The sequence below is a fragment of the Cygnus atratus genome, chromosome Z (genome assembly GCF_013377495.2).
Source record: "Cygnus atratus isolate AKBS03 ecotype Queensland, Australia chromosome Z, CAtr_DNAZoo_HiC_assembly, whole genome shotgun sequence".
Taxonomy (NCBI): domain Eukaryota; kingdom Metazoa; phylum Chordata; class Aves; order Anseriformes; family Anatidae; genus Cygnus; species Cygnus atratus.
This window is the reverse complement of record NC_066396.1, coordinates 13,792,105-13,818,473: the sequence shown is the minus strand read 5'-3', so window position 1 is coordinate 13,818,473 and position 26,369 is coordinate 13,792,105. Positions and strand designations below refer to the sequence as shown.

The 26,369-nt window shown below is 39.6% G+C and overlaps 1 protein-coding gene across 6 annotated transcripts in view; it reads left to right on the top strand.

Annotated features, from left to right (window-relative positions):
- Positions 1–10,165: 10,165 nt before the first annotated feature.
- The window catches only part of RICTOR (RPTOR independent companion of MTOR complex 2), an 80,977-nt gene continuing 64,773 nt past the window's right edge, over positions 10,166–26,369 (top strand). For 3 of the 6 annotated variants that reach the window (XM_035563722.2, XM_035563723.2, XM_035563721.2), the window contains exons 1-3: positions 10,207–10,340; positions 10,501–10,548; positions 25,891–25,988. In XM_035563722.2, coding sequence (XP_035419615.1) covers positions 10,292–10,340; positions 10,501–10,548; positions 25,891–25,988 — 195 coding nt within the window. In that variant the 5' untranslated portion in view covers positions 10,207–10,291. Of the gene's footprint in view, positions 10,341–10,500; positions 10,549–18,300; positions 18,434–25,890; positions 25,989–26,369 lie in introns of those variants that run through there. The other 3 variants (XM_035563720.2, XM_035563724.2, XM_050716296.1) reach the window with 3 other exon arrangements.

Below are 26,369 nucleotides of genomic sequence, written 5' to 3'. Positions count from 1 at the left end.
ACTCCCAAGGGACCCTCCCTACCAGTGTCCTGAACAGTTCGAAGTCTGCCCTCCAGAAGTCCAAGGTAGCAGTTTTACTGAACCCCATCCTGACTTCACCAAGAATAGAGAACTCTGCCATTTCATGGTCACTCTGCCCAAGACAGCTCCCTACCACCACATCTCTCACCAGTCCTTTTCTGTTCATGAACAGCAGGTCTAGCGGGGCACCCCCTCTGGTAGGCTCTCTAACCAGCTGAGTCAGGAAGCTGTCTTCCATGCACTCCAGGAACCTTCTAGACTGCTTCCTCAGGGCTGTACTGTATTTCCAGTATATGTCTGGGAATATGAAGCTCCCCATGAGAACAAATGCTGGCAATTGAGCGACTTCTGCCAGCTGCTTACAGAGCACCTCATCGTTCTCTTTGTCCTGTTTGGCAGTCTGTAACAGACCCCCACCAGGATGTACACCTTGTTGGCCAACCCCCTGACCCTTATCCACAGGGACTCTACCTTATCATTCCCAGCCCAGAGCTCAACAACATCAAAACGCTGTTGAATATAGAGAGCCACACCACTGTGCCTCCTTTGTTGCCTGTCCCTTCTGAAGAGCTTGTAGCCATCCACTGCAGCACTCCAGTCATGGGAGTGGTCCCACCACATTTCAGTGATGGCAACTAAGAACTGCTCAGCTTTGTGGCACAGCTTCGGGAGGAGATGGACAGGTTGAGGAGCATCGGGGAGTTGGAGCAGGAGGTTGGCTGGTGGAATCGTATCCTACCAACCATGAGAGAAATCTGTCAGCCAGCCACAACACAAGAAACGAAGAGGACCCACTACCCTCTCACCACCAGGTAGAAGAAAGGGACCTAAGATAGAGGAGGGAATGGAAGCAAGTTTCTGCTTGGGGTGGCAGACAAATGCCCTCCCTGCCTACCTCACCTTTCCAGGTGCCCTCACACAATGGACACCAGGCTCCAGAGCTTCCTCACTAGGGGAATGGAGGGGCAGGCGCTGAGCTCTGCTCTCTGGGGACAGCAACAGGACCCGAGGGAATGGCATGGAGCTGGGACAGGGGAGGGTCAGGCTGAGTGTTAGGGAAAGGTTCTGCATCCAGAGGGTGTTTGGGTACTGGGACAGGCTCCCCAGGGTAGTGCTCATGGCACCAAGCTGCTGGAGTTCAAGAAGCATTTGGAAAATGTTCTCAGATATATGGTTTGTTTTTTTTGGGTGGTGTGGAGCAAGGAGTTGGACTCAATGATCCTTCTGGGTCCCTTCCAACTCAGGATATTCTCTGATTCTATGATTATTTTTTACACTGGACTTGGGGAAATAGAGTATCTAAATAAGGCATTTCCATGCTAATCCATTGTAAAAACAACATTTATTCCTAAAGTGGCCAAGATCATTGGTGATGCTTGTAGCTGCATGAGCAGATAGCAAAACAAAGTAAAGTGAATGTATGTGCCATAATAATAATCTCTTTGCATTTGCTTATATATGAGAACTCACTGGAATTCAAAAGTTTACAGTCAATAAAGAAGGTGATCAAGTACAGAAAATGAAAAGTGTTTGCAATGCATGATGCTTTTGCTGTTTTAGAAGATAATCAAAAAACTGTCACAACCAATGCGTTTGCATCTGTGCAAGTTCTCTAGGTAATCAAGTCTCCTGTGATCTTCAAGGGCAGTGAAATACACTATGCAAAACAGTACAACGTAGCAAGCTAGCAAGTTTAGCTTATAAATATAAAGAAAAAAGTCTCTCTTTAAATCGGTGAGACATTTGGTCTCACTTTCAGTGGAGATGCGATTTCATCTTATGCAAGAGCCTTTTACTGAGGGTTCTAAGTACAGTAAATTTCTAAAGAAGTATAATGTTATGATAACAAATGAAATTAATTGTAGAGATAATAGCCCATAAGCTGCTTTACACTGTATTTAAAATCACTGATAATATACTGAAAAGCTATATGCAAACTTGCATTTCCAGTCCTAAATTTGTTGTTCAAACTGTCTTCCAGGCATACAAACACCAGTTCTATGAGTAAACATAAGCACCAGCACAAAAATTTAAAATGTTACATTTTATGTTAAGCACAATGAATCTGGCTGGCTAATGAGCTTCTGGTGGTTGATTTACTTTTGGGGGACTTTCTAGAGAGTATATGCATCAAACTAGCGATGTGCCAATGAACTGGAGTGAACTCTGGTTTAGAACCTTGCACATTCAGAAATATATGGTCCCTTGTCAGTTAATAATAGGATAAAAATTTTCATGCTTTATATAGCTAATTATCTCAAAATGAGTTTGTGTTAAATTTATAAGTATGTGCACAATCCTGTTTTAGTTTCAACTGATAGAAGAACTCCACGTGTTGCCGTAAAACAAACAAGGGAAATTCCCTGTTGTTTTCTCTTGCATTAAAGGACCTCAGCAGAATACAAATCTCTTTTGTTCCCCTGCAGAGATGTAAATTTTATTCTTTGTCACATTTTTTGGTTGCATATTTTGAATAGTTTTTACAGTTTCTTAACCTTGATGTGATGTAGGCAACATGTTCCCTTACCTAACTTTAGACTGGTCTTATGATACATTAAATCATCACAATAAATAATCATAACATACTTTAAGCTAAAAAATGTGCATTGTTTGATTTGTGCATTGTTTGATTTGTGTATTTTTTTACACCAAAACTTAGTGTGAGAGGCACAGAGTGTTGAAATGTATTATAAGTTATTATACACTGAAAAATTACCTTCTTTCTTTTTATTATTATTTTACCAATGTCATTTGCTGCATAAAATCTTTTTCTTCCTTCTGAATAAAAATGTCCTCACAAGACATGTGGGCACACCATCTTCTGCCAAACTAGAGCAGCAGTAGCTGAAAAATAATTTCTGGAAACTATTGCTGAGCAGCACAGTGAAAATCAACTTTATTATTGCTGCAATGGCAGCACAGCTACAGTGCAGCATTTGTTTGTCAGTAATTGCTGTTCAGAAAGTGAAATGTAAGCAGAAAAACTTCCAGACAGGAAAATCTATGCTTAGGCAGTTTAATAAAGACTATACTTAAGGGTTTCTCACCTGTAATTTATTGTATTATCTTTTCAAAGTCGTAAAGAAATAAAAGGAAAGCTGTTCTCTCTCTGGACACTTTTCCCTCTCCTAAGTCCATCCTGGAGTATTTTACTGTGCCTGCTAAAATATTCAGCACTGAAAACAGCAAAATATTGACATAAAAAGCGGGCTTTGGTATGGACGCCCCAGTCAAGTTAAATACTACTGGTTTCCATCCGTGTTGTACCTCTGTGGTGCCCTGGTAAACAGGCTAAGCAAAACAAAAACTGGGAGGGTGAAAAGGACCCTTTCCTCTGATTCAGCAGCTTTAGAGCATTTTCCCTGCTTTGACCACAGGCCTTTTCCTGGGCTGCAGGAATGCCACTGATCTCCTGCGCATTCCTGCGTTAAGAGGTTTATATTTTCGATCCTCATAATTGCAGATCCCTTGGCTACTCCTCCCTTGGTGGTAACAAAACCCTCCTCTATGTCCGATCTGCTTGCATAATCAACCTCAACAGCAAAGACTAGTGCTTTACTATGAGGAAGGAAATTCAGTGTAGGAGTCCAGATTCACTGTGTTAAGGATTAGCCTTTAGCATCGCATTGCTTTACAACTAAAATGGGTGCACACATGCATGTGTGCATCTCTGTGTGTGCATTTTATGGCAAATAAGGCAACTTCTCTGGAAACAGATGGATCTGTAAAAGGAGTCTTATGACTTCTGAATAGCAGCCACAGACCATTCAACATGGAAAGGTTTTTTCACACACAGCCTCGCTACTCAGTGAAGCACCCAGACACTAGAGAGGGCAAGAAATGAGTTTGTATTTGCGCAACCTCGGTCCTGCCTGCCTCTGTGGATATGTCTTTAAATGTGTGTGCAGTCTGTAATTACTGGATGGCTCATGAGTTTTTTCCACAGGATCCCCGCCTCATTTAGTGCATGGGCTGGACGAGAGTTAACAGAAAAGGCAGTTGTTCAGCCCTGTTCATTCAGATTCTGGCCACTCCTTTCTTTAGTGCAAATCTTCCCCACTCTCTGCTGCACCCAGAAATATTAGCATCTCATGGTATTAATCACAAGGCTATCTCTGATTTCCATGAGTAGGAATGGATTTTTCTTGCGAGACAAAGAAAATATTTTATCCTCATGTTAGTGTATGAAAGGAAGGCACAAACAGAACAATTTGTGGCACATATCCACAGTTCTGGGTATAAATGCAAACTGCTAAATCTAGATTAATGACATTTTTAGTGCTTTCATTTTCCTTACTACCTGTGGTTAAACATAAACCGCATCATGCTTAAAAAGTACAAGCATCCAAAAACTTATATTTTGAATCCAAGTTTGCAGTAATAGGGGGTACTGATTAAAATTCATGAAAATAATAGTGTAGATGATATTTTGGAATGTAAGAAACACTGGGGGCAAATTCTAGATTTGGATGGTCTGCTTTATTCCGTCTGCTTACAACATTTTCTTTCTCATGAGTCCCATGTCGACACCAAGTTTGCTGGCATGGTTTTGAGTCAGCTGTACGGCTTTGGCCAGAATTACTCCCTTACATGTGCATGGTCTGGGGACACGCCAGGCTGAGGCACCCAGACACGTTTAGAGAACATTCACTTATTTCTCAGAAGTTGTTCATCCAGAAGAGCAGCACAGCCCTCCACCTTGAATACTAAGGGAGCAAGTTAGTGGTCCCCCTGAAAGGTTGCCCATCCCAAGCACTTCTAGCACCTGTGCTGGCTGGGAGAGATCTCCATTCCACCCCGCTCTGCTGCAGCACTGCAGAATGCCACCTGCAGCAGCATGACAGACCCAGCTCCCCTTCTTTTGCCTGGGTGAAGCAAAATTGCAATGAGCTCACAAAGCTTTTATTTTCTGTGCTCAAGTCTAGCTAACTGGCTCCTGAACACACATGAATTTGTTAAATTTTCTGCCTCCTTCTAAAGCACTTTGAGAGAGAAGATTAAGCTGGTAATGGATATATAGAGTTTCATCCTCAAGGCTTTTGTATCATGGGCCTTGTTGAAAAGAATACGGGAAAGTTTATTTTCTTTCTTAATGCACATAGAAACACTGCTTAACCTTAATATGTTCACCATTAGGTGGCAAGGAAGCATGCAAAATGTCAACACGTACGTGAATGAAATGTGAATTAGGTGGATACTGAAGGTTTTAAGAAACACACTGCAATTTGCATTACTTCAGTAATATTGTAAAATCCTACAGCTCAGGCATCATGAGACTGACAAAGAAAAGAAAAATCAGCACTGGCTTTCTTTTCCTGGTTTTAATTCTTTTGTTTGGCCAGATTCCTGATTTTCAAGTTCTTAGCAGGAAAAGCCTCCTGCTCCTTCATTTGCGCATGCATGTGCTGGAAAATGCACCCGAAACCCAGGAACAGGGTGCGGGGCTCCCATCCCCTCCTTGTGCTGGCTGAAGGGACACCCTGCCATGAGCCCTTTCCTTCTCCTGTGTCTTGGCCTCCTTCGCATGCTCCTGCCCCAGTACACTGCCCAGCTGTGGTGGTTTTACTCGGGTGGGCAGTCGAGCTCCACCACAACCGCTCTCTCACTCCCCCTCCTCAAAGAGGACCGGGGAAAAAATACAATGAAAAGGGCTCAAGGGTTGAGATAAGGACGAGGAGATCGCACAGTAATTATCGTGACGGGCAAAACAGACAGCATAGGGAGATAGTAAGATTTATTACCTATTACTAACAAGCTAGAGAAGTGAAAAACAAAGGAAAGAAACCAAAAGCACCTTCCCCCCCATCCACCCTTTTCCACCTCCTCCCCCCAAGCTGTGCAGGGGAACAGGGGAATGGGGGTTATGGTCAGTCTATAGTGCTTCTTCTCCGCCGCTCCTTCTCAGTCACTCTCGTACCCTGTGCTGTGGGGTCCCTCCCACAGGATGCAGTCCTTGGTGAACTGATCCAGTGTGAACTGCTCCAGATATGGGTCCGTACCACGGGGTCCACCCCTCAGGAGCAAACTGCTCCAACCTGGATCCCCCACGGGCAGCAGCTCCTGCCAGGTCATGTGCTCCTGCATGGTCTCCTCTCCACGGGCTACAGGTCTGGCCCAGAATCTGCTCTGGCAGGGATCTTCCACAGGCCGCAGTCTCTGTCGGTGCAGGTCCACCTGCTCCACTGTGGTCTCCTCCACGGGCTGCAGTGTGGAACCCTGCTCCACCATGGTACTCCATGGGCTGCAGGGGGACAACCTGCTTCACCATGGGCCTCACCACAGGCCGCAGGGGACTTCTGATCCAGTGCCTGGAGCACCTGTCCCCCTCCTTCACTGACCTTGGCGCCTGCAAGGCTGTTCCTCCCTCCTCTCACTCTCCCAGCTGCTGTGTGGTGCAGTGTTGTTCTTTTTTTTTTTTTTTTTTTTTTTCCTGTCTTAAATATGCTCTCACAGAGGCGCAAAACAACATCACTTATTAGCTCAGCTCTGGTCAGCAGTGGGGCCCTTACCAAACATGGGGCAGCTTCTAGATCCTTCTCACAGAAGCCACCCCTATGGCCCCCTGCTACCAAAACCTTGCCACGTAAACCCACTACACCGGCTCACACAGGTAAGCCCAGCTTCTTCTTTCTTTATCTACCCGAAGACATCCTGGGTTTTGGAGTGACTGCCCTCTTTTACCACCTGGGATACTCTCTGTATGCTTCCACTCACTTGCTCAGCTGTTTCCTCTTCCTCATAGTTATTCCTCTTTTCCTTGATCCTCTGAGACTGTGGTGTTCTGTCCTTCGCTTTCCTGCCTCTCCTGCCTCTGTTTTTATTTTTTTATTTTTTTTCCCTTTCTCTTTTCATCCTGTTGAACCCTTCCCCTACTTCTGCATTCCTCTCCTGGCACTTGCACTTTTGTCTCGTTTTTAAAAGCTGCTCTGTTTAAATGCCCATTTTTGGACCCGCTCTGTGGGTGACACCATCAGAGGTTTTATGACTCACTGACCACTGAGAGGACTTAACAATTCTTGTATTTTGTGTTCTATGCTGTTTTTCCCATAGCATTTCAAATCCAGCCAAACATACCTTCCTTCTGTGTTTGGAAGAGGTTTTTTTCAGTAGTTAAGTTGGAATGCTGTATGTAAGTAAATCTTACTACTTACAGCTTAAATAAAAATAAATAAATAGATCAATTTTAAATACATTCAAATATTTCCCAATGGATAGCATGACGTATAATAGTACTGCTATTAAAATGACAGCAAGCCTTTTACAGACAAAGCCCAAAGAAAATGTCTGTGGGCTTCTTCAGTTTCAGAAAAGAGCAATGAAAACTTTAAAAAATAATAAAAAAAAATCTGCTGCCTTATAGATTTTAAATTGAGTAATGATAAATTATACTTATACACATAAGTATAGGGCTTCAGCCCTATAACTAGAGTTTATTTGGACTGAAACACTTAGCAGCTGTGTGCTTTTATTTTTATTTTTTATTTTTTTTACTCAGGTCTAATTAATATGCTAACCATATGCCAATTGAACACCTGTTGCTTTTCACAGCTTCAATAGTATTATGCAGCACAGAATGCTGTGAAAAATCTGACATGAATGGGTGCCTACATGTGAGGTTACACTAATTCACTAATTAACCATCTAGTTAGCAACCTGTCCAGTTAATCAGGAAGACTTGTTGCATCACTTGACATGCTGTTATTCTGCAGCTGGCCACTGTTGCTTTAGTATGCTACTAATTGACACTCTTACATCATTTTCTGCTATACTTTCTGTGTTCATTTTTTAATTCTTTCCATTATTGTATACTTAAGAAATATTAACTTTTTACCCAGTTGCAATCATTTCAGATTTTATTAATCATGTTTATTTCTAGCTCGATTTAAGGGCACTACATTCATGAATTAACTTAGATTGCATTGCTTTTCAAAATCAGAGCAACTCCAGAAACATGTTTACTGAGTTAAAACGGAGTTCTTTTCCTTAGCCAAATCATTTTGCTTTTGCAAACTGTATTACTGTTAATTTAATTATTGTTTTGTGTTTTATTTTTGTGTAACTTAAAACATTATTTATAGAACTCCTTTTCCGTAACAGTATATATAGAAAGACACCTGTTGGACTGTACTTGAAAAGACTAGCATAGGAATGTATTAGGAATACACCACATTCACCAGGCAAGCAATCACCTCAAAAAGCGAATTCAGTGAAAAAAAGCCTCCCTAGGGAGCAAACAGCAAAATGCCCCTTGTTTTTTCTCCAAGCACCTTGGTGAACATGAGACCAAAAGTTATGAATAAAGATCAAAACAAAGTAGGATGTGGAGCTTTACATGCATGGCTTAAAATTTCACCAGAAAATATTCAGCATCCACCTAAACCTCATGGTACCTTCACACACTTTCTGCACCACCCCAGTCTGAGCAGTCTGTCTGCCCCTTACCCATAACCAGCTGAAGCCCAGGCAGTGGGGCTGTGCCCATACTAGTCACTTAAACAGTGCCAGGGAGCAGCCAATTTGGCCACCAATCCCCCTTTAAGATACTTTGTTCAATGTGTGATTGTTTCTTTATACCTTCTGCTTTATATCTGCGTTGACTATTTTTCTTGACAGTACAAAACAGAGCTCAGGTTTTATCCTGTCTTAAGCAGTCTGATGGGTTTCACATGAAGAAAAAAGTTAGACAAATAGAATGATTGCAAAATTCTTGTTAACGGTATAGATAGCAAAAAAAAAGCAATGATTTTTTCAAACCTTTTCATTCACTAGATTTTCACTTTCCCCTCTTCATCCCACTGTCATTTGGGATTTAACGTCTATTTAGAGCCGATTTTATGATATTGAAAATTAAGGAATATTGTTACAATTACACTTGGGTAAGACAAAATGCTCAACAAGTACAAACCACCATAGCTCAGTTGAATTCACTAGTCTAACTTCTTATCAACATAGCTTGATTGAAGTTTTTATAAAGTTTATTAACAGACTCCTCATACTAGTTATGGCCATTATATTTTAAGTGCCAGGCTCACTTTTGCAACACAGATTTTTTATTTTATTTATTTTTATTTTTTTGTGGAGAGCTCCTACCTAACTGGTAGTCAAAGCTAGCTCATACTTGCTATTTTCCGTGTCACCATAGACATTTAAATATATATATATATATATTTCAATTGTGGCAAATATTAATTACAACCCAAATTATCTTCAATGTACCCTTGTGGGTTTCCTCTTATAAGTGATGTTATGACATTATTTTGCATGTCGGTATCACAAACAACCTGAATTTTGTCTGTATAAGTCAAATGTAGGTGAAAGAGAGATGAAGCCCAAAGGGTTAAGTGAAATATTTTGATTATTAAACAGTGTCTTCTGTCAGCAGGAACAAAATGTTAAAAGAGTACCCCAGATTTTAAACATTACTCCTTTCTTGCTATCTTTTTTTTGTAAGGTGTTGTGGTTCCCTCAAAATGCAGTTTGTCTGACTGCTTATTTTATCTGTAAGGGAAGAACTAAGTGCTGTGTGGCACCAGCATTGAGTGCAAGGGTCCAAAGCATTCCACATGCAGATTACAGGCTCAAATCCAACCCAGAAGTTTAAGACAGGGCCGACACTTCATTTTTTTTTAATGTGAATTTAATTAGTCCCAGTAGTGTTTTTAGAAATGGGGTACAGTAATACCACTAGAAGCAGCAGTTCATTTAGCATTTTTAGGAAGCCAGGGGCTCCCTGGATGTGAAATTTTGACTATCAGCCCTGAGGGAGGTTGATGAAACCACTAAAGCGAGTTTGTTGTGGTCCTGTGTTACGGATGGATGAGATACTATCGTTTATACCTTGTAGTTTTGGGAACCTCGGTCCTTCAAGAACATTATTTTCTTATTTAATAAACAAAAACTGAAGTAAGGAAGTAGTTAAAATGAATGCGTTTGTTTAAACTGAAGGAACTCATTCCAGCAACCACCTCTTGGGGCGGGGACGGGGCCTCCGGGGGCGTGGGGGGAAGGGGGTACTCTGTATGGGGAGGGAGCGTGGCCTCCGCGTAAGAAGGGGCGTGGCCTATAGGGCGTGGCCTGAGGGAGAGGACGGGGCCTCGGGGGGCGAGGCCTCCCAGCGGGAGGGGGCGGGGCTTCTCGCGAGGCGGGCGGAGAGAGGGAGGTGGTAGCGGCGGCGGCGGCGGCGGCGTCGCCCCGTGCCGTCCTGTCCCGCCGGGCGTCTCCTCGCGAGATCGGGCGAGGTTTCCGGTGTTGTGACTGCGGGGCCGCGAACATGGCGGTCAGCCTCCGCGCCCGGTCGCTGAGGCACCTCCGCATCCGAGGTGAGGGCCCCGCGCGGCGGCGGCGGAGGCGGGGCAAGGAGGGGGACTCGGCCCCGAGCGGCCCGCACCCGGCCCCCGTTGTCCCCCCGCCGGTGCCCGCTGCCCCTACCCCGCCCCTCCCTGCCATCCTGACGCGCTCTCTTTCTCCCCCGTCCCGCAGGTCGCAACGACAGCGGCGAGGAGAACGTCCCGCTGGATCTCAACCGAGGTACGGGGACGGGCACGGGCCGGGAGGCGCCGCCTCCTCCCTCGCCGCCGCCGAGCAGGAGGAGGAGGAGGAGGAGGAAGGCGGAGGCCTGCCCGCCGGTGGGAGCCTCGCCCCGGGGCCGCCGCCCGGTAGTCCCGGCTCCGCCGAAGGGCCGGGGGAAGGCAGGGGGAGAGGCGGCAGGTCCGGGGCTGGGGGGAGGTGCAGGGCCGCCGCCGTGCTGGGGAGCTCGGCTCTGCGAGGAACCGGGCGGAGAAGTGACAGGATCGATGAAACGAAAGTGGGCTGCGGAACGCAAAGGAAGCGCGAATATTAGCGGTGGCAGTAACGTTTTCGCCTTGGAATTAGGCTGTATCTCACCGATTCCACCTCCGATTCTTTCTTTTTCCCCAGTACAAACTATTTTCAGAGTTTCATTCTTAAGCAGTTTTATCTTGGGCTGAAAATTATCTCTGCATACATATATTTTATTTACAAATGTGTTTTAGTTCTTGAGGAAAAGCTCTGAGTTTTTTTTCAGTTTAAAGGAACAGGCTCTTTTCTGTCCTCCCACCCCATCTCCACATGCACATGGTTGCTTTTGTGCCTTTAAAATAAAAACGAGTGAAACTTCGTCAACAAAATGCAGGACAAAGGCCTTAACAGTTCAGACACATGACACAGCTATTACTGTAAGTAGTGTTATCTGTTTATGAAACTTACAGAATCGGGATTTTAATGAATGTCTTTAGTAACCTTTTTTTACATTGTGTAACGCTAAATTGTTCTGATGTGACAGAACAATACACAAAATTTAAATGCTGGAGTAGTGATGTTTAGATGTGGTCTGTTTGAAATCTCTTACTCAGAATTCAAAAAGTGACTGTCATTGAGATTGATTTTTTTTTCCTATGAGGTGTTTTAAGCTACCTACTGATCCCATGAGACCTGTAGTAATAGCATTGTAACTATATCATGTTTATCCTGTTGTAAAAAAAAAAAGTCTCAGTTAAGATGCAAAATGAGTTCCTAAAGCAATGAAAAAAAATGTTTTGCACTGTGTAGTGCTTGTTTTTAAAAAAACAAAAACCAAAAAACATTAGTATGGTAATCACAATTACATAAGGTACAGCTTTACCTTTAGTCATGTAGCCCCCGTCAAAAATCTGTTTTTTTTTTTTTTTGTTGGAGAAGCTATAACTGACTGATCAGTAATTGGATAGAGAATTTTAAAGAAAAAATTAAAATAAAAAATGTCTCAGCATGGCATTAACTAAGCTAGATGATAACTTGATTTCCTCACTGAACACACAATCACAGTGAACACTTATTTTTTCCAACTGTTACTATAGTTACATAAGCAATTAGTTTAAATATTTTAAATTGTTACACTAATTCTGTACTAGTAATACCCTGTTTTGATTCACTATGTTGAGCCAGTCACATAGTTTTTCATAAGGCTCACGCTTTCAGTATCTTAAAAGATTATTCTATTGTTTTTTTGTTTCCCCCAGACAATTGAATTTTGTGTTGATTAATCTAGAATATCTGTGTTGTGCAAAGTAGAGAGTTGCCAGAAACAATGCCTCAGCCATGTGCTTCTAGCTGCAGTGGTCTCTGTTACGAATATGTGAAACTAAATTGGTATTGCCTTGTTTTAAGCAGGTTCTCATTTAGTGATGGTTAGACAAAAATGACTTAATATACAAGTCAGGCTTTCAGTAGTCCGTAACTGTGGACTGTGCAAGAGGCCAGTGCTGTTATTAAGTATTTCAGAACTAATAATAGATGCAGGGAGGATGCTAGCCTTGTTTGTGCTGCTTTAGTTCCTACTTCTTCCTGGCTTTTTGTGCAGTAAGACTCCGGGAGCGCCTTGCTGCATGTAGAACTGATGCACCTTTCTCTGCTTACTTGTTGTTTGCTCCTCACTGCTCCTTGAGGGTTGCCCATGTTTTCCCAGAACTCACCTTGTTGTTCTCTTATTATGTGTTTTTACCATGCCTGGAACAGCAAGAGTTCCCTCTTTAGAACTTTTTAATACTATGCATTTTCCAAAGTGATGTAATAAAGTTTATGAAGGGTGTTTTATGTTACGGTGCACTACATGTGTGAAGTCTCTGTATGAGATTAACCTGGTTAGAGATATTAATGTAAAGTTTGTGGTTTTCTGGGTTTTGTTTGTTTTTGAAACTTTTTAGCTGCTCAGCCCAGGCTGTACACTGTCTTTTAAGATGATTCTGATTAATTTTATTTTAGGACAATGATTTTCTTAACCTTTTTTCCCTAGAAAATTAGTTTTCTGAAAACATGATCGGCTCCAGAAAAATTGTCCCCAACATGAATATATGTTGGACATAATGTTAGTAGAGTTGGTAATGTTGTTACAGTAAGAAAAAACCCTAAAGATAGATGTTGAACTGGTCACTTTTGACTATTTAAGGCTATACATCATGTCTTCTGTTGGTTATGAAATTGAAATTGTTAATTGGGATTCACCGTACTCAGATTTTGGCCTTGTGTTCTATTACCTGCTCAGAATAGAACAGAAGAGGAAAAGGAGGACAGATTCACCACCAGCGCAACTCCCATTGCAGTCATCTGGAAGGAATTAGCAATGGGATGAGGCATACTGGTTTAATTAGACTCTTGAAATCAAGCTCATAACTTCTTAAGGCCAGAGAGGACAATTGGAATTATTGACCAAGTTATCGCATTTGGCATGAATTCTTGCTTTGAGTCCGGTTGCGGCTGTGTACGTAACCGTGCTGCAAGCATGCTGTGCTTTTAGCAAAATTTGTCTTGGTTCTGACTATTTTGCAGGGATTCCAAGCTGAGCTGCAGAGCTGGTGTACCTCCCAGAGCCCTAGGCACTGTGAAAGGCTTGTGTAATCCACACTTGGTTTGCTGCAAAGTTCTTTGCTCCTGTCTGTAACTGAGTATACTTACCAACTGATTTTGAAAATTTGTTACTGCTTCAGTAACAAATTATCCTGTTAGGTGACCTACACCACTGCCTTGCTGGTGTTTCTGCTGCTGGCTTTGAGCTGTGCAGGCCTGGGTGAGGGGAATTGCAGGCAGCGCCTTATCTATAGACAGACACCTTTAAATGTCCTTCTGTCAAGAGATCCCTGTTTCTTGGTGTATTTCTTTTTTTTTTTTTGGTTTGGGATTGGTGGTGGTTTCTTTTTTTTTTTGTGTTCCTGTAGTTCTGACTCTGCGTTGCCTATTAGGAACTATCCAGTTTATTTACTGAAGTATTTGAGATAAACAAGGGTGCAAATAGAACTGCTGATGGTGGATGAGGACAAGTGCTGTTTGTGACTATATGTCTCAATTTCCTTCTTTCTGAGGGTAACAGTCTTCACTTTTTGTTATTGTGCTTTTTAATTAATTGAAAGGTACTTATCTTCAGCACCGATACTTTCATTTATTATTAATTTACAGGCATTGCGAGACACTACTTTGATTTAGCAGCTCTTTGTACATCCAGTTCTCTGTTCTGCAAGTGTGGAGTCTCTTAGTTACAACAGGAGACAAATATGAATAAAGTAGCTGAGGACTGGCTTTTTTCTCCTCAAGAATGAGTATGGCCCAGTGTTATGAGAAAAAAAAATATTTTTCTTTTTTTCTTACTTAGGCATTGTTTGCTTCTAACACAAAGACACAAAAGTTCTGCTTAACTTCACAACTATACTGCTTTTCTTACTGTGCTTACATCACTTTAAACCATGTAGTATTTGATTCCCTGTGCCCACATGGCAAATTGCAGTGCATTGCATGCAGGGCAAATGTCTCAGGAGGCTATTTGCAGTTTACAGCCCACAAAAATGTTGGGCATTTTCAAGGGTTATTTGAGGGATAGTCAAAGAAGGCTAGATGAATTTTGTTTCCAAATTCAGCTTGAGATTTGGTGACCACTCCATTTCCAACTTTCTTCATCAGTAAAGAAGAAGCAGGGAGGAATGTTGCGCACCTGTCTAGTACTGAGAGTTCAAGTCATCGGGGGGAAAAATATTTGGAGTCCTTGTAGCAAGGCGGTAAGGAGGATGCAGAGATTCTGGTGGGTGTGTGCTTTCTTGGTGGCTCAAAGGCAGTGAGTGTTGCACACTGGTGGCAGGACTGTTACAAAGCTCTTCTTTGCATGCTCTCGTGGTAGGTGATCCATCTTGAAAATAGGGGGAAGTGGGGCTCCTCAGCCGCATAGAAATGTTGTTTTAAAAATATCCAGATAAACAAAATGTGTGGGCACCTTTACCCCTTCCTTCACTGCATACCATGATTGTGATGGTTAACTGTAACAGGTAACTTCTATTAGAGCAAATCACACAGTGCTGTGTTTTACTTCCTTCTTTGTGAATCTGTAACAGAAACCCTGATAGGAGCAAGAAGGTATTTACCAACAGGTTTTTTTTCAGTTGTCCTGGGATACAGACAGTCAACTTGAAAAACAGTTGGAGTCTTACATCTTACTTGCGTTGCTGTCTGAGAAATTCTCTACTGCAATTATTCTTGAATATTGATCTTTTTTTTTTTTGCCTATCTGGACTCCAAGGGGTACATGACTGTTGATGGTGGCCTGCTAACTTTTTAGGCAAAACCTACCTTTTGGTAGGTTTTAAAAGCAAGTTAGAGGAGCTCAGTATATGCACTCCAAAATTAAGGCATACGCTTAGCTTTTCTATCTGCACTTGTGCTTTAAATTGGCATTGTTTTCAAATTGTAAAGCACACTAGCCTGGTTATATTGATAACATTTGCATACCTCTGGCTATGTTTCCTAGATTATTACTACTTTTACAATCTTAAGACTTTTCAGAACTACTAAAATGGTATGTGCTTACAGTATTTTCACTTTCATTTCTTGAAAACAGGAACTAGATGTTTAATGAGGTGAAAATCTCATAAAAAGGCAACTTTAAACCCTTGCTCACCATTAAAGTATCTGTAGGAGCTGGGCACTACGATGTCTTTCAAAATCTGTGCTCGTGTTTCTTCAAAAGTTTTGTGTATGGCAACTTATTTTTTTTATGGGTGGATTTTTGTATATTTTTTCTTGCAGTGGTTCAGGTTTGTCAACAAATGTCAGCACTTTTCTTCTGAAGGGCAGAAACTAAAACTACCATTCTAATATTTTGTGGTTTCTTTTTATATTTGACAAAAGGGGTTGTTTGGGGATTTGGATCAGTATAAATAAGTTCTTAGGTGTTTAAGCAATGCTGTGTTTTCACATTACAGTTTTCTGCTTTTTTTTTGCCTTTTTTTTTTTATCTAGTCATTTGAATTTTACAAAATGCAGAAATACCAAAATCTCTTGGTTACTGCTGCCCTCTTGATAGGAGTTTTGGGATTTTTTTTGTCAGAGTCCGTCCAGGGTAGATGCTATGTAAAGAAACACACACCCTTCATCATAATTACAGTAAATAAGGAAGCTAAGTCAATGATAGCCTTTCCAGAAAGAAATGCATCAGACTTCTGCCCAATCTTGGAATCTTCCAGCATACTTTACCAATTAGCTGGGAAACTAGAAAGTTTTTCCTTACCAGCATGTAAGAGATGCTCAATTTCAGGTAGAGTGTTAACAGTGGGAAGAAGTGTAGTAGGTATACTGAAAAATATCTGTTTACAAACTAACTGGTTAGACCCATCCAAATCCAGACATTGAAGGAAAGTTTCAGGGTGGCTTGAGAGTTGATGTTGAAATCGTGGCTGACTGGTTTTAGGAATGTGGTGAAGAATTGTTTGTGTTTTATCTTTCAGGCTAAATGGGACTCTTCCCTGTGACTTTTTTTTTCAGACATGAGTTATCCACCGTAAAACCAACTATTTTCTTACAACTAAGACGTAAGCATGTGACAGGAGGCTTGGACTACACAACAGATTGCATAAAATAAGGGGTGTGTTTTTCATTGGAAGCATGCTTTATGGCATGCAGGTGGGCAGGTGCTTATACCATAACACAGGTCACTGCATACAGCAACACTCATGTGGTACGTCCTGATACAGAAGGGAAGGTGCCGTAATGCTGTGAAACCAGTGCTGGCTGACAGCTGACAAATTGCTTTAACTGGAGCACTGAGAACTTTCATAATGAAATATATTTTGCATTATTGTAGTTTAGAAATCTCCAATATTAGTATATTCATGTATACTGCACAAGCAGTTTTTTTTTTCATTTGCCAAACATGTGCTGTGGTGATGGAAAATTTGGGTAGAATGGGTCAGAAGAAAAGTAGAAGTTAGCAGAACTTCAGAACATAATTAATGAAGAGTGTATTTACGCAGTCCTTGCAGCTAATAAAGAGGAGGAATGCTGGTAAAGATGTAAAAAAAAAAAAAAAAATAAAACCAAAAAGGCCAAAAAAGAACAAAACCCCCTACTTAGCTGCATTTTCTTAGTTGCATAACTGAATCTTTAAAGCTATGTAAGACTCATTTTGTTTCTCTTACATTCATCAGTGTGTAGCAAACTGCATCTAAACAGCGGCTTGAATATGTTTAGGTAATTAAATATTATGAGGAAGTGTCTTCACGAAATTGTGGCAATGTTCTTGGAATCCAAGTAGTTCATCCATACCTTAGGCTGAGTGAAAAATCTTTTATGAAAGTTTTCTAAAAGGTGTGATTTTTTTCGTCACCGTCCCTGGGGGTGTTTAAGAAAAGGTTGGACGTGGTGCTTAGGGACATGGTTTAGTGGCTGACATTGGTAGTAGGGTGATGGTTGGACCAGGTGATCTTGGAGGTCTTTTCCAACCTTAATGATCCTATGATTCTACTTATTACTGTTTTTGTTATATCTGATCTTTTGTTCAGGTAGCTAGCAGCTTCTCAAATACTTCAGCGAGCTACTTTTTTCCCTTTTTTTTTCTTGTGGAAACTGAAGATATTTAATTGTCCAAGGTGTAAAATAAAAAGCATAAAGATTCTGAATTCCATTTCCACTGAAGAAATGTTTAGTTAACAATTCCATGCTGTTTATCAGTGATACTTTGAACAACCTTAAGCCTAAAACCAACAGGATGGCAAAAGGCAAAGATGAAATAGGACGGTTATCAACCATCTATCTGAGGTGGCTAGGGACAGTTAGCACTTCTGGTTAAAATGAAGGAGGTACATCTCTATACCTAATTTACATGGAATGTAATGGTTGTGAAATGAACTACAGCTGCTAATTTAAGACTACAGAATGTTTAGTGGGAGATTAGTTGTGCATAGACAAAAGGTATTTGAAACAAAACAATATGGTCTTGATCTATAGGAAATGTGTAATTACAATGGAATAGTAACAAAGAATAATTTTGTTAATCTCTTCATATAAAAATGTATGGAGGCAAGTATGTTGGCTGACAATTAGTGCTGTAAAAAAAAAAAGAGTAAACCTATAATGTCTTTTCCCTTTATTATCTTTTGAACACTAATGATGTTAGAAATTAGCTTTAGCAACCTCATATCTAGAGAATTTTAAAATCCGTTCATCTCCTTTATGCAAACCATATGTGATTTTCATGGATAGATCGAGTGGATTTTTTTCTTGAAATTCAAAAAGAGAAATGGAAAAAATATTGCTGTTGCCCTGTTTCCATAAATGTGGTGTTTCCAGCTCAGTTTTGTAGGGTAGCCTGTTACTTCATAAAGGTAGATTTCTTCGAGTCAAAATGTAACTATGAATTAAATGTCCTCTGTGCTTAAAAAGATGAACTTAAATTTTCTTCTTTATCATATGTAAAAATTTATAATATAATTGACTTTTTCTGTCCTTTCTCTGAGATTTTTTTAGGAAAAAGAGCAAAAGGCTTGAATGGTCACAACTGTGGGCAGGTGAGACTGTCCTGTTGCTAGCGTGATGTGCTGAAGTTCCCAACAGTCTTCAGTCTGTGTGCTATTTTGAAATGTTCTGGTCGTAAGATTTTGAGGTCAGTAGTTATCACGTCATACAATCACCGCAGTGTAAAGGTTTCCTGCTGCTGTTAGGGCTGTTTCTGAATTACCTGCAGCTTACAGTTGCATGTACCTTTATTAGTGTTTCAATTTGGAGATGTTGTTACTTTGCTCTTTCCCTTTTACAAATTGCCCTTAGTGTCTTTGTCAGGAGACTGGGTGATCCTACATCTGATAATGGGGCTAGGTTATTGCTTCTTACACAGCATCTTATGTGACAGGATTTTTTGGGGACAGTGGCTAACTACTGACAGCTTGAACTTTTATCAGTAAGGGCCTTTTAGCTGGATAGCATTTATGTTTTGGTGTTCTTGAGCAAGTTAAGATGATGCAGAGAATAATCAAAAATGCTAATAGGGAAACATATTCTTAGATATGATCATCTTCTTCCCTTTCAGAAATTTTCTTCTAATCTCATTGATAGTATTCCCAACCTGCTTGTGTGCTCAATAATATTCAAAGAAATGCATGATCAGAATTTTTGAGTAGTTTTGAAAGATTTCCCTGATACACAAACTAAAGAGTAGTTGCATAATGTGATGCAGTCAGTGTATATATTTTATTTAAAGCAAATAGATATTGTGACTGGTCTGAATTTTCTGTTCAGAATTGTTGGCAAGAAATAAGAAAATGAGTTTGGAAGAATGAAGAATAATTTTCTAAATGATTACAGTAACCCTGTGTCCCCCATTCAAATGCGATGTTTTCGATTGCCATACTGATTTGATTTCCATCCTAACATAGCCAGCATTATGGATCTGGGAAAGGCTTGTCCTCCAAGATTTTACCTGCTTTTGAACACAAGAGCAGTTGTACTGGGTCACCCCAGCCTTGTGGCCTGTCAGTGACAACAGCTGCTAATTGGTGCACAGGAGAGAGTTGGAGAACAAGGCAGGCATGCAGTCACACTGCCATGGAGCATTCTCCAGCCTCCAGCAGTTTATGGATCAGTTCGTGCTTTTTTTTTTCCTGTCTTTTTTTCTTAATATGTAAACCTTTAGGTGTGTTAGAACAAGTTCTTCTAGAGTTTAACCGTACATTCTAGAATAATTTATACCTCTATTTTACTATGAAGTGGTAATGACAGGAATTTTACTAGGAGACTGTAATTTCAGCTTGGTTTTAATCATCACAGTGTGCACTAGTTACAGGTATGTGTCTAATACTGTAGAAAGATGGAATAATGTGTTTTTTTGGGGGGGCGAGTAATATATGAAGATTGTACGTCATAACGATGATTGCTAAGGTTCTTGGCATTAACGTTGTATCTTCCTAGTATTTGAAGAATAGAGCAGGCGTTCTCTAAACTGACAAGTAGTACAAACCTATTGTGGTACATTATGTGGTTCTAACTTGAAAATTATTTTCAGAACTAGTAAGTGAGGAAACGTATGTATGTCTTATACTACTATAAGACATCAAAATCGCTTAAAAAAAACATGAGTTAAAAAAAACCATGAATTTTCAAATCAGCGTTGTTATCTTTTGGAATGGTCTTCGGTTATCTTTTACTGTGTTTAAAGGTTAAAGGTATTTTAAGTTCTCACCATCAATCAAAAAATTTGTATGTGGCTACTCTTCAGCTTTGTTCTGTGCTTCTGTTGGAGGGATAATATTGTAGTTTTAGATGCTATGAAAGTTGTTAACATTTCAACTATAAAACCTGTTTTTCAGGAGTTTTAGCAGTAAAGGAAGTCTACAAATTTGGCATACAAGATCACACACTAGGAGTAATTAACATAGTTCCGAGGGTGAGAACGTAGTTTAGGATGGCTTTTCTACATGTATAATCCCAGTGTGTTGGTTAGATATATAATACTGTAAGAAAATAATTTGGAAAGTGGTCCATTTTTGAACTGCTTTCACGACTTCAAGCTGATTGTAAAACCAGAATGTTATTTGATGTAACCTCTGTCTCTACTGAGGAATCTTTTAAAAAGGAAAAACAAAAACGTTTAATTTATGGTATTTTGTACAAATCTCCAAATGAGAATTCTGTACAGTCATAATAGGTTTTTAAATTCTACTTGCGTGTTTACTTACAGAAAGATGTATGTGTAAGTGTAGATCTACATATAGTAAGATATGAAGGGTTAGATTTGTAAATGTAGTCCCAATATAAGACTTAAGACTTTTTTGTTTTCTGAGATTGTAGCAATTCCTGGATCCTACCTTGGATGTTCTGTCTCTTGTATCGCTTTCTACTTAAAAGACAATTTTGTAAATATGAAGCTTAATTTCTACCTGACTGATGTAAGCAGAGGAACGGTTCTCTTCTTTTTAACTACAATGAAAGAGATGAGCTTTTTTTTTTTCTGTATTACTGAGGCACTTTTATCTATTCATAACTTTCTTAAGCAGCAAGAGTGAAAGTAATCTGAGTTTATTTCTCTCTTTTCATGAATATGGTTTACTGAATCTTCTAAGTTGTATTTAAATGGCAGTACTTTATCTATTGTTCATCTGTGAAAGGTGTATAGGAAACAACAAATCGCTGCTTACATTCTGCTGGAATCACTGTTTTTGGTCATCTCTACCTTTCAAGGGGATGTTCGAAGTTGTTAAACTTGTAATACATTCTCTTTTTTTCTAATTTTTTATCAAAAAATGTAAGTAAAACTTACACATCATGCTATACCAGTGAAAAGTGTATTGCACCTTGCTGATTCAAGGGTAGTAATAGACACCCTCTATGATTAGTATTAAAACTCTTATGTTTTTCAGCATAATAGTAACTAAATACATTTAATGTAGAGAATTTTCTGTAATGTTTTTACCTGTTTAATTCTCTGTAATGTTTTAAATAATTTAGATAATGTGTATTACTGTGTTCTTGAGAATCATAGGCTGAATGTCAATTGGTTTTTTTTGAGTCTGGTAGAGTTTGGTCTTTGTGTTCATATCAATAATTCAGAAGTGATCTCTGTGTCATGCAGTTTTCTTTCTTATGTAGCTGTCTTTTCTTCCACTGTTCTCAGAACTTGGTTGTTTTTCTTCTGTGCAGTTTCCACATCTTGAATTAGATGTAAATTAAAAATACTTCATGTTATGAGAGATTACATAATTACCCTGATTTTTTTCAGAAATTCATAATGGAAGGTTATGCATTTTTCACTGGTGTTTCACTTCATTCTTTCAGATGTTGAGAAAAAGTGTTTTAGCAGACTGATTACCTGTCATCTGAGCTTGCATGGCACCTCTAAGTAGCAGGTTTTAACAGCTTTCACTAACTGATAACTCATGGCTGTTTCAGTGGAAAAGGAGAACATTGCATTCGTGTTCCTTGTTGTTTCCTTCATTTTTGCAGCATGTAATTTAACAAGCCACTAAAAGCAACCTTGAAATGTACAGTTGTGTAGCGGTTAGACTTTAAGATTTTTTATCTTGATTTTTTTTTTATTAAACAAATGTGTAAGTTAACCAAGGTCATCCATTTATACTGTGATTCTTCCCTTCAAGATATCTCTTGTGTCATTGTTCTTAGACAATTATTAGATGCTTAACTTACTGAAGTACAACTTCCTCCTCTAAGAGGAGTCTTTAGCCAAATTTAGTCTCTTATCTCACTTTTTGGCACTGTGACGCTAGTATGTGTGATAAGCAGCTACTAGCGCAGTCTCTCACTTGTGAGTTTATTTACTGTATGTGTGTTAGATGCTGTGTTCAGCTACTGGCCTAGCATCTCAGAAGTGATGCATATAAAATGTATGTTCCTCAGTTTAACTTGTTATGCCAGACTTAGGAGTTACTGAATTATTTGTGTGCTGAAGCCCGCTGTTCTTGTTTGCCTGTTCTTAACATGTGCATAACAGGATGGTGAATTGGCACGCTGCTAGCCTTTCCAATGTGGTCAACAATGCTGCTCTATCTGCCAGGATGGTAGGGGGGAAAGGAGTCGTCACTCATGCTAAAATAGCTATTGCTAGTCCTGTTTCATCCCTGCATTAGATGGAGCACTGTTTGTTTTGCGTAGCTGGAGCTATGTGGTGGTATTGTTTTCTCTCTGGAGAATGGGATCTGTCAGAACACATCATGACTTTCACTGGGGAAAAACAATGTCATGGTCCTGAAGGGGTGTAAAAATGAGTCAAGCCCTAAAAGGTCATGAGAGTTTAGAAGCAAACAAAAACAACTTTGAAGATTTTTTTAATATATATGCATCTATGGATTACTTTAAGGTACACAGATGACTGAATTCTCGAGGCTAGGGTTTTTAAAATATAAATATCACTATATGCTGAAGATTATCACTGTAGGTACTGGATGTTATTTGGTGCAAACAGCTGCGGATAAAGAACTGTGTTTTATGGAATAGAAATACATAGAACTATTTTGCCTCTTCAATGTGCTTGCTGTTCAAAAAGGAAAAACGTATAGAAAATAAGACTAATGATCAGCAAGCTAAGCTGTTGTTGCAGATCACAAGTGGTCTAGCTTGGAAGTTTTGTATGCATGCACAGGTTTTTAGATTATATTTGAGACTGTGGCTTTGTATGCATTGATCAGGACAAGCGTAGAAGTGCAGGTGGAAAAAAAAAGTCTGACTTTTCAGCTGAAAAGATTCATTAGATAAGAGTGTGTCCTGATTCCACCAGTCTGCTTATGAACGTCTCGATGGCAGAGATGCTTGTGCACAGGAGCCTGTTTGTCTTAGGGATTCAATTTGATTCAGTAACCCAGCAGAAAGCTAACACGACCAAAAGAACAAAAAGCATTCTGCAGAATTGGTATGCAGAATCATTTTAATGTGAAGTTGATGTAGAGCCAGAGTAGTGTATAGGGTAGAGGGAAAGAAAGTAAGGGAAGGGGTTGTGCATCTTTCAGCAGAGGAAAGCGCTAAGATCAGCTACATCGTTTTGCACAACTCCACCCTCAGAAGCACCATGGGAAAGAATGTGAAGATACTTTGTTGCTGTTGTGGGCCAACTCACAATGAGTCAGCATCTCAGTGATAAATGAGGTAAGTCAGGAAATAATAGGTTATTGTGAGGGTCTTAAAATTATGATGAGTAGCTTCTCTTTATCTTTTTCAGATAGAAAAGCAAGAGCCACTGAAGGAGTAAAGAATAAGGGCTCATTAATCAGAGCTAAGAAATCTCTATGGCTTTAGTCTGACCTGGGGTCATCAAAAAAAAAGTTTGTCCTTATCAACATTAACATGTCCTGTTAAGCTTGACAATGAAAAGTTAGGGACATAATATTTCTTCTTTGGGGAGATCAGTTTCGGATTGCGTGCCATGTGTTTTGTTTTATTTTATTTCTGGGCTAATCTGTGTTTTTCAATGCTTTTGAATGAGACTTCGTGGCAGGAAGATGAGCAGTCCTGGCTCTGATCTTTGATTAACAGAAAGCCATGTTGATTAGTTGGGAGAATGCAGAATATATTTAGTCTATTTTTAAGACATTTTATTAGGAAGCATATAATAGCAAGAGACTACATCTGTGAAGTCACATCGTTTTGTTTAAATTCTTTTACATCTGCAACTCGTGCACTTCTGTTAGACTTGCCTATCTTCCAGGATGGCTTTATTTTTAATAGAAATGAATTATGTTAGAGTATCTGAATAAAATTTCTGCTTTTTTCTAATATATGATACATTTCCAGAAGAGGGAAAATGGGATAGGCTCTCCTTGAAGTTAAAACGTCACAATTCTTTTGTTTGAACCTTCTTGAAAAAAATCACTTCCCACATTAAAACCAGAACTTGAACTGACACAGCTGACTGAAAAGGCTTCCATAATTTTAGTTCTTTCTGAGGACTTAAGCTATTAGAGGGTATTTCTTTCCTGTCTCTTTTTGTTTGTATGTTTTTTTCCTACAGTGCTAGGACTGTTGATACAATCAAACTATGAGGAAAATAATTTGCTATATTCATATGATCGATACTATCAATTCAATTTGGTAGTAGAAATGTGTTTTTATTGTGTTCTAGATCTGTTGCTGAAGTTTTTGCTTCAAATTACTTATTTCCTAGTAAAACTTCTGGGAAATGCTGGCTGCTCTGCTAAACACTACAAAGTTGGTTTTCATCAAACTTTTCTGTCCCTAGAAATGAGGGTTTTTCTGTGCAGAAAGAGTACAATATTAGAAAAGTTGCTCTGACTTTACATATACATGTAGAATAAAATGGCTTTGGTGCACATTTTAATTGTGCAGCCTCATTATAAATGTATTTCATAGCTGCAGAGGTATTGAAATGGGACATAGCATCATCATGTTCCGGCTTCCTCAAATCCAGATTGGCTGCCTTTCTGCGGAGAACATGCTACTTTGTTCCAAGTTGCAACCACAGCATCAGGCAACCAGATAGAGATGTTCTTTGCCAATAATATGCCAGAGATTGTCTGGCTGATCTCGTGTCTTTCCTGTTTGTATAGTGAGTTTAGTTTCAGTAGAGGTTTAACTTTCGTGTGTAACTATCCACATGTTCAAAATTAAAATTTACAAGAATATTTCTACTTACTTTGTGAAGTTATTGTTGCTGCTTGCTCTTCAGAGAATAGAGGTTGAACGTTCTGAGACTGCTAACATCTGGTCGGTCTTGTGGTGTAAATGGGGATATGTTATGGGTTCAAAAGTGTTGTGATACAGGGATGTTCATACCCATAATTTTCAATTTTATTGCTCTTTCTAGTTTTTAAACTAGAGAAGCTAGTAATAAACCTGATTTGCTGTGTAGACAGGTGGTGAGAAGCTGCTTTCTTTGGATCTCTGCTTTGGGTTTCATTTAGATAATGAAAAATATACAAATATTCTTTCATATTAAGTTATCCTGCATGGTAATATTAGGATATCCTTTCATACTAGGATGTTCTTTCATATTAGGGCCCTTAGGAAGAAAATCAGGAGAAAAAGTTCCCAGTCACCTTGCTTACCTAGTATTCTTCTTCACATATTGCTTGAAACTCCCAGCCCTCTAGTAAGTTTACAGTGTTTGTGGACAGAAATTCATATGGAGAGCAGAAGAGAGTCCTGTCTTCCCAAAATCCTACTGACCCTTTATTTATAGAGGGGAAAAAAAGTCATATGGTGTTGTAGTAAACTGCTGTCTTTTTACTTCTGTCTTTAAGTTTACTATTTGCCTTTAAAATACAGGGGGATTAAGGATAAGTGTTCAGCTATGACATGCTAGGACTGGAGTTCAAGTCACTAAATGGATATCTTTGTCAACTGTAAATCTAAGATATTTGATTAAAATCTGTTTTAAAGTAGGAGTCTCTCTCCCCAATGGACTTTAGCACTTCAGAACTCAGGTATACCTGGCTTGCATTCTAGACATAAATCCAGCTGATCTTTCTTGAAGGAAGATGATCTACAACCTTAAGTGAGATTAGCAAAATAGCGTTTTATGTTTTGGAAACTGCATGTTGAGTGTATGTTTATACTTCTGATTCTTGTAATTGTCTACTAATAACCTGTTTTCTTTTGCAGAACCCTGTGATAATATGAGAGAGATTCTCCAAAATGTGGCCAAATTGCAAGGTGTCTCAAATATGAGGAAACTAGGTCACTTGAATAATTTTACTAAGGTAGGTGCTTGAATGGTGTCAGAACATGTGATCATACAGACAAAATATTTTATATGTCCTCTATCAAATGTCTAGGAGATTCATGAAACAGTTTTGTATAATGGAACAGTACATGCTGTGAGAGAGTAAGAGTAAACAAGGACAAGTAAATATGTGAATGGAAGATCATGCTGAAATTTGTGTTCTACAGGAAGGATTGTTATAGTGCTTAGAAATCTGAATTATCTCCTAATTCAGAGATTAAGTTGCATAAATAAAGCTAAAGGATTGGTTCCTGCTCCACAGGGTTGAATCAAAAATTAGGAATGGCAGACACGTTTGATGTAAACTGGCAAAGTATGGTAAGGAGGAGGACTATATCACTGAGCATGATTTTCAGTG